We start from the raw sequence: 14,293 nt of genomic DNA, 5'->3' as shown, positions 1-14,293 counted from the left end.
GTGTAGGGAGTTAGTATAAGGAGTTAGTTAGTATAGGGAGTTAGTAGGGAGTTAGTATAGGGAAGTTAGTATAGGGAGTTAGTGTAGGGAGTTAGTTAGTGTAGGGAGTTAGTGTAGGGAGTTAGTTAGTGTAGGGAGTTAGTATAGGGAGTTAGTATAGGGAGTTAGTGTAGGGAGTTAGTGTAGGGAGTATAGGGAAGGAGTGCACTGGGCCTGGCCTGAAATGAGGCTGGTCTGAGGAGATGGCAAAGAAAACAAGAGCCTACAGATGCTGAGGCAGTAGGATCCAGGACTTCCTTTCTTGCTTCATCTATGGCAAAAGCTCACTGCTCCCACTCTTGCCTCTCACCCAACCAGGCTGTATTCCCACAGAGGCCCTGGAGAGATCCCTTTAGACCTAAGTCAAGCGTCTCATCCTTGACTCCCTCCATTGGCCCTCATGCTTCAGAGAAGCCCTGGACCGAGCCCTCACCTGTTAGCCTATTCACTAGTTCCTCTCTGGCCTCCTTCAACAAACCAGAACCTGTGTGCCTGCCATGGAGCTCTGCTCAGACACCCCTGCTGCACCTTCTCAGTGTCACCTCCTCAGTGAGGCTCTCCCTATGCTCACTGACGATTCCACCCCGAAGCCAGCACCTCTACATGCCTGGCACCTTTTCCATTTTTCTTTGTGTGGTCTGAGTGCCCGAGCTCTTGTGGTCACATGAAGGCCAGAGGAGAACATGTCCTACTCTATCATTCCGTACCCTAGTCTCTTGAGACCTGGGGAAGCAGGCTAGTAGTCCGTGAGCAGACCTTCCTCTCTGTCTTCCCACAGTACAAGGATTGTGACTACACCCTGGTTTTTTAAATTGGGCACTGAGGATTTGAACTCCAATCCTCACGCTTGCACAGAATACACATTTACTTCCTGCTCTCCAGTCTTTTTCTGTCCTCTTTCTTCTTTCTTTCTTTTTTGGAGGGGGTGCTATTTCTCTGTGTAGCCCTTCCTGTCCTGGCATTCATTTTTTAGAGCCGGTTGGCCTTGAACTCAGAGATGTGCTTGCCTCTGCCTCCCAGTTTCCAGATTAAAGGCATGTGCTGTGCCTGACCAGTGGCAGTTCTTACCTCCTAATTTTTAGGTAATTCACTAATATTACTAATATTAAGTTGCCCAGGGAGGCCTTGAACATTTGATTGTCCTGCTGCAGCGTTTAAGGGGAGCTGGAATTACTGTCGTGCCTGGCATTGTTTTTAAAATTATATTTGTGTCTGAGTCTGCTCGTATAAATGGGAAGAGCGCCCTCTAGTGATAAATTGAGTAGCAAATGGCTAAAAAGGCTGTAGAGGGGTTGGGGATTTAGCTCAGCGGTAGAGCACTTGACTAGTGAGCGCAAGGCCCTGGGTTCGGTCCCCAGCTCCGAAAAAAAAAAAAAAAAAAAAAAAAAAAAAAGGCTGTAGAGCTCAGAGAACAACTTGTTAAGAGTTGGTTGTCTCCTTCCACCATATGGGTCCTGGTGATTAGATCTCGTCATTAGACTGGGAGCAAATCCTTTAATCCTCAAGACGTGTAGATGCCCCTGCTCCCCCCTTTTTTTAGATAGGATCTCACTCTATAGCCCTAGGCTGGCCTCAGATTTATGGTGATCTTCCTGCCTCAGTCTCCCAATTTTCTGGGATTATAGAAGTGTGCCACTATGCTCTGCTCACTACATGATTTCAAAGGTTGAGTAGACCTGAGCTGAAGACCAGACAAGGGAGTCCTCACCGGCTTGGGGCCTGGGAAGTTGAATTCACAGGAGAAGAGGAAATGTTGCAAGAAAAGAGGTCAATATGGACACAGAATTTAAATAAAAAGATGAACATGGGGTTGGGGACCCTGGGTTCAGTCCTCAACTCCGAAAGGGGGAAAAAAAAGATGAACATGGGAAGTGAAACAGATATATACCTGGGGGAGGGGGAGATTGCCACAAAACTTAGGAGGAGATTTTCTTTTTCTTTCTTTTTTTTTTTTTTTTTTTTTTTTTTTTTTTTTTTTTTTTATTTTTTTTGTTTATTCTTCCTTTTTTTTTTTTTTTTTTTTTTTTTTTTTTTTCCGGGGCTGGGGACCGAACCCAGGGCCTTGCGTTTGCTAGGCAAGCGCTCTACCACTGAACTAAATCCCCAACCCCAGGAGGAGATTTTCAAGAATTGGAGAGGCTGAGATTGTAGGATTAAAGGTAACTAGTAGGTCATGGCTAGCCTTATGGGGGAATGAGTCGGGAGGACTTGAACCGTTAAAGTCAACAGGTGATGGAGAGGATGGCTGAGACCAAGAGTACAGGGGCTGAGGGGGGCAGCAGACACTAATGCTGCCACCCTTTAATACAGTTCCTCGTGTTGTGGTGACCCCCACCTGTAACATTATTTTGTTGCTACTTCCTAACTGTAATTTTGCTACTGCTGTGAATTGTAATATAAATATATATGAGATGCAAGATATCTTATATGCGACCCCTGTGAAAGGGTTTGATTCCCAATAGGGCTTACGATACACAGGTTGAGAACCACTGCCTTAAAGATTCCTTGGACCAGAGATTTCTTAGGCCTATGAATTCGCAGAGTCCGAGTTAAAAATGGGAGGAGCACCTTCTAGCTGATAAACTTGGGTAACGATGAGGACGCTTTAAATCTCCATTCTGTTTGCGACTACACTGGTTGCCTGAGTCCTAACAGGCAGAAACAGCTTTGAATAGAGGGTCTGGCTATTTCCCCGGGATGAACACACACGCTGAGCTTTTGGGGTGTTGAACAGTCAACGTCTTCGCACAGAACTTTCCACCTAACCCTAGCAACTTGACGCTCTGCTTCGTGTCAATCCGACACACCCAAGCGCTGCTCCTTTTACAGGTGCAGTAAGCGTTCCCCGAGGCCGGACAGGGATCCCCGGCCTACCGACTGTGCTTTCTCTGCTGGCAGCCAGCCGCAGTAGGACCCAGCCCAAGGCAACTCTGCCTACTGACCCTAGCAACCACTCACCTGCTCTTCTTTCTCTATAGGCTAGAAATTTTTCTTTTCTTTTCTCATTGGTCCGCGTAACTTTACCGCAACCAATCAGCGGTAGCCACGGGAACAAACTCACTCCTACACAACCTGCGTTGTGGGGGGAGGTGACCTGGGAAGATATATATCTGTTTTCCGCATTGTTTTTTTAGAGAAGCGCTTTACTTTTTACTGTGTCGTAGCTGTCCCTGGAATGAGGCGCTTACACAGTTCATGCCTAACATAAAGTCTGGCCCTTGCTCGCTCCTGCCCCTCCTTCAAATGGCTCGGCCCGCGGAATGCCCCATCTTTCAGGCACTTGGAGAGCCGGAGTCTTGGAGGAGTTTAGGGTGGTGATTCTACAACGGTGACTGACAAGTGAGGGGCTTCAGCCCTCTCCCGCGACCACGCGTCACATCTCTCACTAGTTCCAGCTGCCTGCGCGTGGGCCCCAGAAGCGCGGGGAAAATTGGTACACGCAAAGCGTACTTGGTACGGTCCACTCCGCCGCGCCCCGCGCCGCCGGAAGTGAGGTGTCTTACCCCCGAAGTTCCGGTTCGCAGGGGGTGGGGAGTGTTGTTAACCGGAGCGGCTGCCGCAGTCGCGGTGATTGAGCGTGCTCGCGGCGCTGGGCTCCTGGTGAGTGGACCGAAGTCTGGTCCAGATTGCGGATGGGGTTGGGGGGTCGACGTGTAGGACTTTGCCCTCCTGGGTCACTGAGATCAGCCCGCCCCCCTGCGTTCCGCCGTCAGTTTTCGGCCTGTCAGATGGCTGGAGACCTCAGGCGGCGGCGCGGCCACGGTTCCAGAGGCCGGGCCCCGCCTGCGAGGTTCGCAACTCCTAGCGTTCACAGGTGCGCGAATGTGAGGCGACCTGAGCGGTTCTCTATCCTGCCGCTGCACCCTGGCGGTCGGCCGTTTCTCCGGTTCTCGGAGTGGACCCTGCTCGGGGGTACGCCAGGGTTCCAGACTGACGTACCCCGCTGGGCGCGCGTCTGCGCTGACCACCCTGGCACAGCTGTCACTGGTGGTTCCGCCTTCTCAAGCTGTGCCCTCTGCACCTTGCCTCCTCCACCCCTGGCGGGCCCAGCGTTCCCGCCTCTAAAGCATATCATCCCAGCTCCTTCAGAGGGTCAGCGGTGGCAGCCCCCCTCCTCCCAACATTGCTGCTTTTCCTCATTGACTTCCTAGAGGAGGCGTCTTGGCAGGCAGCATGGAAAGAGCCCTAGATTTGAAACGAGATTGACCCAAGTTCTAGGCCTTGCATCAGTGTAAGCCTCTAACCCCTTTGAGTCCCAGTTGCTCGTTTGTGAAACAGGGAGTTTATGCTGTTTTGAATCTAATGGCTGTCAAGGTGAAATGAGTGTTTACCCTTACACTCTGCCAGGGACCATGCTAGGTTTGCACAGTATGGATATCACAAATGTCATTTTCCTTGTGCAGGTCTCTGGGCCAGGGCAATGTTCCGCACCGCAGTGATGATGGCGGCCAGCCTGGCGCTGACCGGGGCAGTGGTGGCTCATGCCTACTACCTCAAACACCAGTTCTACCCCACTGTCGTGTATTTGACCAAATCCAGCCCCAGTATGGCAGTGAGTTCGGGGCTCAGGGAGGGAAGGAGGAGTCTACCTGGGGTAGAGGTGGGGCTATATGTCATAGAAGGATGGGAGAAATAGCCTCTGGCTGCCTAACTTAGAATAATCTGTGACAATCTTGGGGACCTGTCAGAAGGATGAGCCCCAGGTAGAGGAAAGTAGAAAATGACCTGAAACCACAACTTTTCCTCACTCCTAGGTCCTGTACATCCAGGCCTTTGTCCTTGTCTTCCTCTTGGGCAAGGTGATGGGCAAGGTGTTTTTTGGGCAGCTGAGGGCAGCAGAAATGGAGGTAATAAGTTGGTGGCCCCAAAGGACAGGGTCCAGAGCCTGGCAAACAATGACTGGGTTCCATATCATCCCCTGCTCACCCCACAGCACCTCCTGGAACGGTCCTGGTATGCTGTCACTGAGACTTGCTTGGCCTTCACCGTTTTTCGGGATGACTTCAGCCCTCGCTTTGTGGCACTCTTTACACTCCTTCTCTTCCTCAAATGTTTCCATTGGTTGGCTGAAGACCGTGTGGACTTTGTGAGTTGGGAGTGGCTGATGGGCATACTGGTGGATTGGGGTATGGGGCAACCCCAGCCATCTTGACGGTGTCCCTCTCTGCTCTGCCTCAGATGGAACGCAGTCCCAACATCTCTTGGCTTTTCCACTGCCGCATTGTCTGTAAGTGAGACTCATGAGGAGGTGGGGGTTACTTGAGGGGAAAGGGACCACTGAGGAGTATAGTGTGAAAAGTCAAAGCCTGTGAGCCAATACCTAGAGCCCTGGCTGCCCCCCCAGTCCACAGCTGCACAGGAAAGATAATTTAAGAAGTTACTTTGCATAGTCTCTACTCTGTTCCACTCCAGGGCTTCCTAACTGCCTGGGCACTCGGCTCTCTGCCTTCTCCCCTGGGCCTGGGTTGCCCCAACTCGCTGCCTGGGCAAAAGTCCTTCCCAGAGGGCTGATTCCTCTTGGGTATACACATCTAAGTAGATGGCTGGGTCTGTGGCCGTGATGGACATGGGGTGGGACCGTCCTAGAGCAGGAAGTGGTTGTCGGGCCTCTGCTCACCTCACTTCGCTCCCTCTGGGGTCTCCACAGCTCTTATGTTCCTCCTGGGCATCCTGGACTTCCTCTTTGTCAGCCACGCTTATCACAGCATCCTGACCCGAGGGGCGTCTGTGCAGCTGGTGTTTGGCTTTGAGGTAAAACTGGTTCGGGGGACAAAGCTGAGACGGTACCTCATGTGCTATGAGCAGTCCTACAAGTGCTTCCTGAGAACCTGCTATGTCTCCACCCCTTACTGGCCACCAGGGAGCCTCTGTCATTTGGTCCTGGCCACCCTCGTACACTCCTAGGCTGTTGCTGAAGGGCACCAAGAAAGGCTGGTATAGTTTAGAAGATTCTTGACCTGGGTATCTTAGCAGGCCTCCCTGGAAGCTGATGCCACAGCTGGCTATGAATGGAAAAGAGAAAATTGCTGGGTAGATCGCCCAGGAGACGTGTCCCGCTCACATTGGCTGAGTGCTTCCCACGTGCCAGGCTGTGCTGTGCTCATGAGTTACATCTCATAACCAACAGTGTCAGTGCTTTGGAGGTTGAGCCGGTCGCTCCCAGGCTGGGAGGACCCCAGTTGTATCTGAAGCCTGTGTTGGTATCACTGCACCTGCTGTACTGAAGCCTGGGCCTGGCCAGGGCGAGGAGAAGCCGGTGCTTACACCGTCTCCTATCCCTCCCTCCCTCCGTCCCTCCAGTACGCCATTCTGATGACCATGGTGCTCACCATCTTCATCAAGTATGTGCTGCACTCCGTGGACCTCCAGAGTGAGAATCCCTGGGACAACAAGGCCGTGTACATGCTCTACACGGAGCTGTTTACAGGTAACAGGATCCTGGGCCTCTCCCGATCCACACCAGCATCCTGCAGTGTGTCTGCCAGCCCTGTGGCGAGCTGCCGCCTTCCTTTCCTCCTCAGGCTTTATCAAGGTCCTGCTGTACATGGCCTTTATGACCATCATGATCAAGGTGCACACATTTCCGCTCTTTGCCATTAGGCCCATGTACCTGGCCATGAGGTAAGTCCGGCCTTGTCCCTTTACGCATTCTCAGACTGATCACTCCCATGACTTCTTACACTCACTGACTTGTCTCTTCAGGCAGTTCAAGAAAGCTGTGACAGATGCCATCATGTCTCGCAGAGCCATCCGCAACATGAACACACTGTAAGTGGGCTTATTCTGGCTATTCTCCCAAACTCCTAGATCCCTTGCTCCCAGTTCTGGTCTTGACATGTATTCTGCCATCTTAACTAGGTACCCGGATGCCACCCCCGAGGAGCTCCAGGCAATGGATAACGTCTGTATCATCTGCAGAGAAGAAATGGTGACCGGTGCTAAGAGATTGCCTTGCAACCACATCTTTCATACGAGGTGGGAGAAGGTCTGGGGGACCTGCATCTTGGGCACAGGCTCATGGGGACCTGCTGACCACTGCCTGATCTTACTCCCAGCTGCCTGCGCTCCTGGTTCCAGAGACAGCAGACCTGCCCGACATGCCGTATGGATGTTCTGCGGGCATCATTGCCAGCCCAGTCACCACCACCCCCTGAGCCTGCTGACCAAGGAGCACCCCCTGCCCCTCATCCCCCACCACTGCTGCCACAGCCCCCTAATTGTAAGTGGTCCTTCATTTGCTCACAGAGGACCTTCCTTGTCCTCAGGTACTTGCCCTGGGCTGAGGAATCGTTCATTCTGGGCAGGAAGGGGTGAGAAGATGAGAAATAGACAAATGAGGAGTGGTAACCAGGGCCGGCCAGAGTGGAGGACAGCTCCTAGTAGCCAAGCTCTCTGCCTGGGAGTGGGGACTGTCAACCCGCCTGCCCTCTTCTCACTACTGTTTTGTCTCTGTAGTCCCCCAGGGCCTCCTGCCTCCTTTTCCTCCGGGCATGTTCCCACTGTGGCCTCCAATGGGTCCCTTTCCACCTGTCCCACCTCCCCCGAGCTCAGGAGAGGCTGCAGCTCCTCCGTCCACCAGTGCAGGTGAGCCTTTTGCGTGCCAGAGCAGCTGGGGGTGGCAAAGTCAAAGCTAGAGACCTGGAGACTGACTTCCATTGTGTTTTTTGCCAGCCACTTCTCGACCCAGTGGAGCAGCCACCACCACAGCTGCTGGCACGAGTACTTCTGCCCCAGCATCTGGCTCTGTACCTGGCCCAGAGGCTGGTCCTGCCCCTGGCTTCCCTTTCCCTCCTCCTTGGATGGGTATGCCTCTGCCTCCACCTTTTGGTAAGTTCGTCGCTCTGTGGGATCTTCAGGTTAAAGAGGTGAGGCCCAGGTAGCTCAGACTGACCTCTGTGTCTCCTGCCAGCCTTCCCCCCGATGCCTGTGCCTCCTGCGGGCTTTGCTGGCCTAACCCCAGAGGAGCTGCGGGCGCTGGAGGGCCATGAGCGGCAGCACTTGGAGGCCCGGCTACAGAGTCTGCGCAACATACACACACTACTGGACGCCGCCATGCTGCAAATCAACCAGTACCTCACTGTGCTGGCCTCCCTGGGGTACGCATGCCAGATTCTAGTAGAGCTCACTTGTGTTCCATGTACCCTGTAATACATTCTGCTGCCTCAGGCCACTTGTCTACAGGCACGTACCAGAGCTCTTGGCCATGCTGGCTGCTTCTATCCTTCATTCCAGGAAGTGCATCCATGGCCATGTAGGAGCAGTGTATTAGTAGGCTGATGGTGACATTTACTTGTTTCTTCTAAGTTCAAATTATTGTTGACATTCGCTGCTATAGCTCCTGACCTCACACGTCTGCCAGTGCTGACACTGGCACCTCCTGACACTGAGGGAGCAGATAGCAGAAAGTCACCTGAAGCCAGCCCATGTTCAAGTGCTAGTGTCACCACTTGCTTGAAGACTTCCTGTACGTTAGGATAACAACCAAATTCCTAGCCAGGTGACACGTGCAGAGGGCTGGCAGGAAGCTGGAGTCCAAGAATTGGGCGTTCTGACCTCAGTAAACACCCTCTACAGTGCCCACCTCTCAGTGGAGATGGGAGTGACAGGAAAGCGTCAGCTGTCTGCCTGCAAGTGACTTAGAATCCACGAGGCCAAATCTCTTGACCCTTTGATTGTCCACCTGTAATCTAATCCACCTATTCAGTTATGCCTACTCCTCACAAGGACTCAAGGACAGCTTGCCTTAGAGCTTGTCCTGCAAGGCTCATGGTGGTGGACAGACGGTAGGAGAATCTGTGCAGCCCAGAATGTTGAGGTCAAACCTCTTGTCCTTTCTCTTGCCAGCCCCCCCAGGCCAGCTACTTCAGTGAACCCCACTGAAGAGACTGCCTCTACAGTGGTATCTGCTACCCCTTCCACCAGCGTCCCCAGCTCTGAGGCTCCTACCCCATCCCTGGGAGCTTCCCCACCAATTCCTGAAGCTGAAAAGCCTCCTGGTAAGTAAGTAACCTTTAGGGATGGGATGAAGGGTTCTCTGGGTTTCACTTCTGCTCTCTTCCTAGCTCCTGAGTCAGTGAGCACTGCAGAAGAGCTTCCTGAGGATGGAGAGCCTGATGCTGCAGAACTCCGCCGGCGTCGCCTGCAGAAGCTCGAGTCTCCCGTTGCCCACTGACACTGCCCAGATCTGGCCCTGCTCTCTTGAGTAGCCCTCACTGGAACACGTCCTGCCACCAAGTGCCAGCTCCCTCTCTGTTTGCACCAGGGAGTAGTAACCCCAGTTGAGAAAGACTTGGCAGGATCTCTGAGGATCAAGAAGTGTCTGGGCTTCCAGTTGATCCACCCCAGTGCCCCTGGCAGCCATGGGGGTGTTGGTCAGCTCTAACCTTCCTCCTCTACTTCTGCTATGTTCTACTGGGGCCTTGAAAGTAGAAGCTGAGCCTCTGGCAAGCCTTCTCTCCCACGCTTTTAGGGAGAAGGTAAAGCCCCTCTAAGCCCTGCTTGTGAGTATGGGACCATGCTGCAGTGCCGAACAGTATTAGCTTCTGTTCCCAAGTGTGGAAACCCAGAGGGGCTGAAGACAGACCAGGACCTTGCCCCACTCTCTGCCAAGACTGGTACCAGTCTCTTTTCCTCTACCCGTCTTCCCAGAACCCCCTTTGTGATGGTGGCTGTGCCCCCTAAGCCCTGTGGCATTTCCATGTCTTACTGGCAACCACACAACTCAGGGAAAGGAGTGCCTGGGGGTGGGGCACAGGCGGGCAGCACTGAGGGATCCTGCCCTGCCCCTCCCCAGCCTCTTTCCCCATCTCACCCAGCAGCCACTGCCTGGTGGGCCTGGCTAAGGGTGTGCTGCTCCTTAAACCACTGCTCCCCTGAACCCAAGGCAGGCCACCTCCAACCTGTGGGACTTGAGTTCAGGATTGGAACTATTTCTGTACCTAGTGGCTTTGGGCTTAAATTTGTCTTTTGAATTTGAATGCTTGACCCCAGGAAGGAGCAGTATGGGGCTAGGTACCTGGACTTTCCAGTTTAGAAAAGCTCTGGGCCAGGAGGGGACCACGGAGCCAAGGCCTAGCTGCTGCTTTCTTTTGGTTTTGTGTTACAGGAGTTTCTGGAGAGTTTCAGATGATTATTTAATTTGTAAATATTGTATAAATTTTAATAGCTTAAATTGTATATACAGCTAAATAAAACCTTGCATTAATGACTGGTGGAACTTGTCACCTAGGATCAGGGCTGAGCTCCTTTTACTTGCTCAGTCTATAGACTTAGGAATAGCCTGTGGTTTCTGGGATTAGGATGCTGAAATCATTCAACTAGAGAGCACTGGGAGGTTGGTACCTCTCTACCTTAGATCTGAGGTCAGACAGGGTAGCCAGGCACTATGTATGAACACTGTTTAACATTGTTTATCCAGTTTAATGGTGGGTTAGACATATGGCTTGTGGGGGGAGTGCCAGAAGTGGAAGGTCTGCATTTTGTCTTCAAACACATAGTTGATTCCAGGTCACAGGGTGATTCCCCAACCCTACCTAGTATAGCACTTAGTACCTAAGACATTCTGTCTCATCCACTCCAGTCCACGTCATTGTCCTGCACTGTGTCATCTGTTCTCCATAGCTTCCACCATGCCCCATCTATAGCAAAAGCTCCAGGCCAAGGATGGATTCTCTGAGGGGTCTACCCTGTGAAGCCCCCAGAACAGGGTTGGGTGGTTGCTTCCAGAATGGCTGACATAAAGAAATGTGCGCCAGTTTATAAAGGCACGGCAGTTTGTAATCTCAGGCTTTTCCACTGGTGTCCTAGTTCCTGAATTATGACTGACGGGCTCATTGTTAGGCCTTAAACAAGGCTTGTTCCCACTGGTTCACAACTCATTTAACCCATTAAAACTATTCTATGTCTGCCACATGGCTGGTTAGTTACCTCTCAGTCCCTCAGAGTCCAGGGCGAATCTCCCATCTAGAGTTCCCTGTCCGATTTCCCACAATCTAATCCTGCCTCTAGCTCACTGGCCATTAGCTTTTTATTGACAGGTGATGCTTCCACAGAATGCACAAGAGATTGTCTGTACAGCAGTCATGTCTGCCTTGTTAGCCTGATGGTTGCTGTGACCTCCTGTGTTGGATAGCTTTCAAGTGGACACCTATACATACCGGTCAACTCCCCCTTGACGAAAGCAAGGCCTTATCTCAAAGCCCTTTCATCCTAAGAATAAATTCTGCTCTTTGTGTCCCATTCCAGAGACTCCAAGTCCACTTCCTCCCTGGAGGCCAGTCTGTGGAGAGCACTGCCACACGGGCTGACCACCAGGCCTCAGAAGCCTTTCTGTGGCGAGCACTGCCACACGGGCTGACCACCAGGCCTCAGAAGCCCTTCTCAAGGAGCCAGGCTTTAAGTTGCTCATCAAAGTAGCCCTTGACTCGAAGAGTACCTGTCACCTCATTAACCTGGGTGACAGGCGTCTTTCCCAGCAGTGGGCTCAAAAATTCTTCCACATCCTTCTGTAGAGCCTGGGGAAAGATAAACTCTAGTCACCAGTTTCTTATTACAGGATCCCACCCCTTCAGCCCTGGAAGAAATCAGGCACACACCCAAGCCACTTACCCAGATGTCACCTTCTACCTTGCGAATTAAGGTCATCTGTCGGTTGCCATGTGTGATCTCCTTATAGACAGGGATGTTGTGCATCCGAGAGCGACGAACAAAGTAGGGCAAGCTGGGAAGGGGATCTATACAGGAATACAGAATAAAAAGCTTATAGCCTCACCCACCTCAACAAGGCCTTCCCCTGCACAAAAGCTGCAAAGGGCTCTGTCGGGGTTTATTGGTTTCAAACTATGTAGTTAAGACCTTGAACTTGTACCCCCCCCCCCCCCTGGAGCTGAGGACCGAACCCAGGGCCTTGCGCTTGCTAGGCAAGCACTCTACCACTGAGCTAAATCCCCAACCCCCGACCTTGAACTTGTAATCTTGTTCCCACCTCCCAAATTCTAGGATTATAGGCCTGCTGTACTTGCTATAGTGTGTTAAATCCTACTGGACAATACTGCCTCAGATTTCAGAGAGCGTTTCCTCTGTCTTTCCTAAGAGTCAAGGCTGAATTTTCACCTTGGTCTTCTAAGGTCCCACACAGACGTATCATCTAAGTGCTCAAGAACAACAAAGCTAGGCACAAATAAATGCTTATTCATGCCTATAAGTCAGAAGCTGGGCATCTTGGTCTACACCTTTAATCCCAGCACTCTGGAGGCAGAGACAGATGTATCTGTGGGCCCAGTCTGATCTACAAAGTAAGTTCCAGGACAGTCAGAGCTACACAGAGAAACCCTATCTACAAATGAAAGAAAACAAATGAAGGCAGGCACAGTAGCAGATTCCTTTAATCCCAGCGGAGGAATTGGAGTTTGGAGCCAGTCTGGTCTACAGATTAAAGACCAGGCTGTCAGGGTTGCACAGACACTTTTTTAAAAACAGGGGTTGGGGATTTAGCTCAGCGGTAGAGCGCTTGCCTAGTAAGTTCAAAGCCCTGAGTTCAGTCCCCAGCTCAGGGGGAAAAAAAAAAAAAAAAAAAAAAAGCCACAAAAACAGTTTACTAGAGTGTATGTATCTCTGCATCTTTGGGGACCCCCCCTCCCCAACCCTCAATTGAGAAATACTCTCTCCTTTCCCACTGACCCAGTGAGGCTGACAACTTCTGAACAAAGAGATGGGAGTTAAAGGGATTCTGGTTTTTATGTGAATTAGTGACTTGCCTACATACCTATGTCTGTGTGAGGCTGTCGGATCACCTGGAATTGGAGTTACATATGGACGGTTATGAGCTGCCAGGATGGTGGGTGCTGGGAATTGAACCTGAGTTCCCTGGGAGAGGAGCTAGTGCTCTTAACCAATGAGCAATCTCTTCCCCTTTGTTTGTTTGAGACAAAGTCTCTCTGAAGCTCCAACTGTCCTAAACTTTGCACTGGCAATGAGACTTTAAAAACAGAATCACACACTGGACTCTGTGCTAAGATTTTACATACTGAGCAGATGATACCCATTTTCCTGAATTCGAGGTTAAGAGAAACTAAATGACTAAAGAAGTCACACCAATGAAGGACAGAGCCAAATTCAAAACAGGCGCTCCACTTTCCTGTCTGCTAAGCTGCATTCTCTGTTACCCATGGTCAGTTGGACTGGAAGGAGAGAACTCAAAACACAGGAGTCTTCTCTGCTTTTTCACCACAAGGGAAGTTCACCCCAGTAACATAGGGGTCTACTGCTGGTCCCTTTCCTGGGCTTAAGACAATACTAACCCTCCTACATCTAAGAACTTCTAAGCCCACTGGAAAGTCCAAAGCCTTTATCGCTTGACTCACCTCTGGGAGGCTGCCAACCACTAGGAGTGGGATAATGTTTATGTTTTGGTGGCTCTGGGATTTTGGTAGGGGGGAGCAGGCGCTCCACAAACTGGTATTCATCCACAGACTCCACAAAGCTGGGGTTATCAGGAGGCCCCTGGGTCTGGCTCTAAGGCAAAACAAACAAACAAACCATCTTTCCTTTAGTTTAATCAACACAGAACTTCAGTTTAAAAAGAAATAGCATGAGTAAAACTTGAACTGGGAAAGCACCAGACTTCGATTTTTCAGTGTGCATGATAGGAGAGTGGGGGTGGGGGGCTGAAAAAACAACTCTCAGTCAGAATCCCAAGACTTCTCTAGGACTCAAACAGCAAACGTGCATATTCCTGAAAAGTCGATTAATTAAACGATTGACCAATACAGTATCCTTCAGTATTTTTCTCTAAATATGGTGTTGAGACGAATGACATGCTTGATCGAGCGGGGACATACAGCTGCTCTCACGTCTTAACCAACTGGAGGGATGCGGCAGCCACATTCCAAAACCCAGACTCTCCAAGTGCAGTCCAGACTCTGAACCTGCCCTCTCCACCTTGCATCTACCCTCCAGACAAGTATCAGCTGGAGTACACAGGAAAACTAAGACCTCGTGAGGGAATACAAAGTTCATGAGTAACAGTGAGGTTCACACACTGCCTTTTGTCCTCCGGGTTCTCACCAGCTGCCGTCGCCCGTAGCTCCACCGCACGCAAGTCTTCCAGTCATGGAGAATGACTCGGAATACATTTGCTGCCATCTTTGCTCCTCCAATGAGTGACATCTGCGCGCGCAGCCGAACTCGCCCCGCCTCTTCCTGCGCGCGCAGCCCCCAATGAACGAACGCCTGCGTAAAGCGTAAGCGGCGGCCT

The 14,293-nt window shown here is 51.4% G+C and overlaps 2 protein-coding genes across 3 annotated transcripts; one reads left to right on the top strand and one right to left on the bottom strand.

Moving 5' to 3' along the window:
- Positions 1–3,163: 3,163 nt before the first annotated feature.
- Syvn1 (synoviolin 1) lies at positions 3,164–10,246 on the top strand. 2 transcript variants are annotated; one of them, XM_032891091.1, is made up of 16 exons: positions 3,164–3,639; positions 4,443–4,591; positions 4,794–4,886; positions 4,973–5,125; positions 5,218–5,266; positions 5,687–5,790; positions 6,340–6,466; positions 6,561–6,660; positions 6,742–6,807; positions 6,898–7,014; positions 7,095–7,258; positions 7,495–7,623; positions 7,711–7,866; positions 7,949–8,135; positions 8,884–9,035; positions 9,114–10,246. In XM_032891091.1, exons 2-16 carry the CDS (start codon positions 4,460–4,462, stop codon positions 9,209–9,211), a joined length of 1,827 nt encoding a protein of 608 aa, XP_032746982.1. In that variant the 5' UTR covers positions 3,164–3,639; positions 4,443–4,459; the 3' UTR covers positions 9,212–10,246. The 2 variants fall into 2 exon arrangements, with proteins under 2 accessions (XP_032746982.1, XP_032746980.1); XM_032891089.1 differs by having other exon boundaries at positions 3,165–3,639; positions 9,102–10,246.
- Positions 10,247–11,372: 1,126 nt separating this feature from the next.
- Positions 11,373–14,239, bottom strand: Mrpl49 (mitochondrial ribosomal protein L49). Its single transcript, XM_032891092.1, has 4 exons — positions 14,104–14,239; positions 13,401–13,551; positions 11,647–11,771; positions 11,373–11,552 (listed from the first exon to the last, which is right to left on the bottom strand). Exons 1-4 carry the CDS (start codon positions 14,203–14,205, stop codon positions 11,406–11,408), a joined length of 525 nt encoding a protein of 174 aa, XP_032746983.1. The 5' UTR covers positions 14,206–14,239; the 3' UTR covers positions 11,373–11,405.
- Positions 14,240–14,293: the final 54 nt, after the last annotated feature.

Source organism: Rattus rattus, chromosome 2 (assembly GCF_011064425.1).
Source record: "Rattus rattus isolate New Zealand chromosome 2, Rrattus_CSIRO_v1, whole genome shotgun sequence".
NCBI classification, from domain to species: domain Eukaryota; kingdom Metazoa; phylum Chordata; class Mammalia; order Rodentia; family Muridae; genus Rattus; species Rattus rattus.
This window is presented reverse-complemented; position numbering and strand designations above follow the sequence as displayed.

Excerpts from the sequence above, each read along its gene's own strand:
- Syvn1 (XM_032891089.1), top strand. The coding sequence starts at position 4,460 with ATGTTCCGCACCGCAGTGATGATGGCGGCCAGCCTGGCGCTGACCGGG. Across the intron at positions 6,661-6,741 it reads CCCATGTACCTGGCCATGAG|GCAGTTCAAGAAAGCTGTGA; the intron begins GTAAGTCCGGCC and ends TTGTCTCTTCAG. Across the intron at positions 7,624-7,710 it reads TCCTCCGTCCACCAGTGCAG|CCACTTCTCGACCCAGTGGA; the intron begins GTGAGCCTTTTG and ends GTTTTTTGCCAG.
- Mrpl49 (XM_032891092.1), bottom strand. The coding sequence starts at position 14,205 with ATGTCACTCATTGGAGGAGCAAAGATGGCAGCAAATGTATTCCGAGTC. Across the intron at positions 13,552-14,103 it reads GCTACGGGCGACGGCAGCTG|AGCCAGACCCAGGGGCCTCC; the intron begins GTGAGAACCCGG and ends GTTTTGCCTTAG. Across the intron at positions 11,772-13,400 it reads TGGTTGGCAGCCTCCCAGAG|ATCCCCTTCCCAGCTTGCCC; the intron begins GTGAGTCAAGCG and ends ATTCCTGTATAG.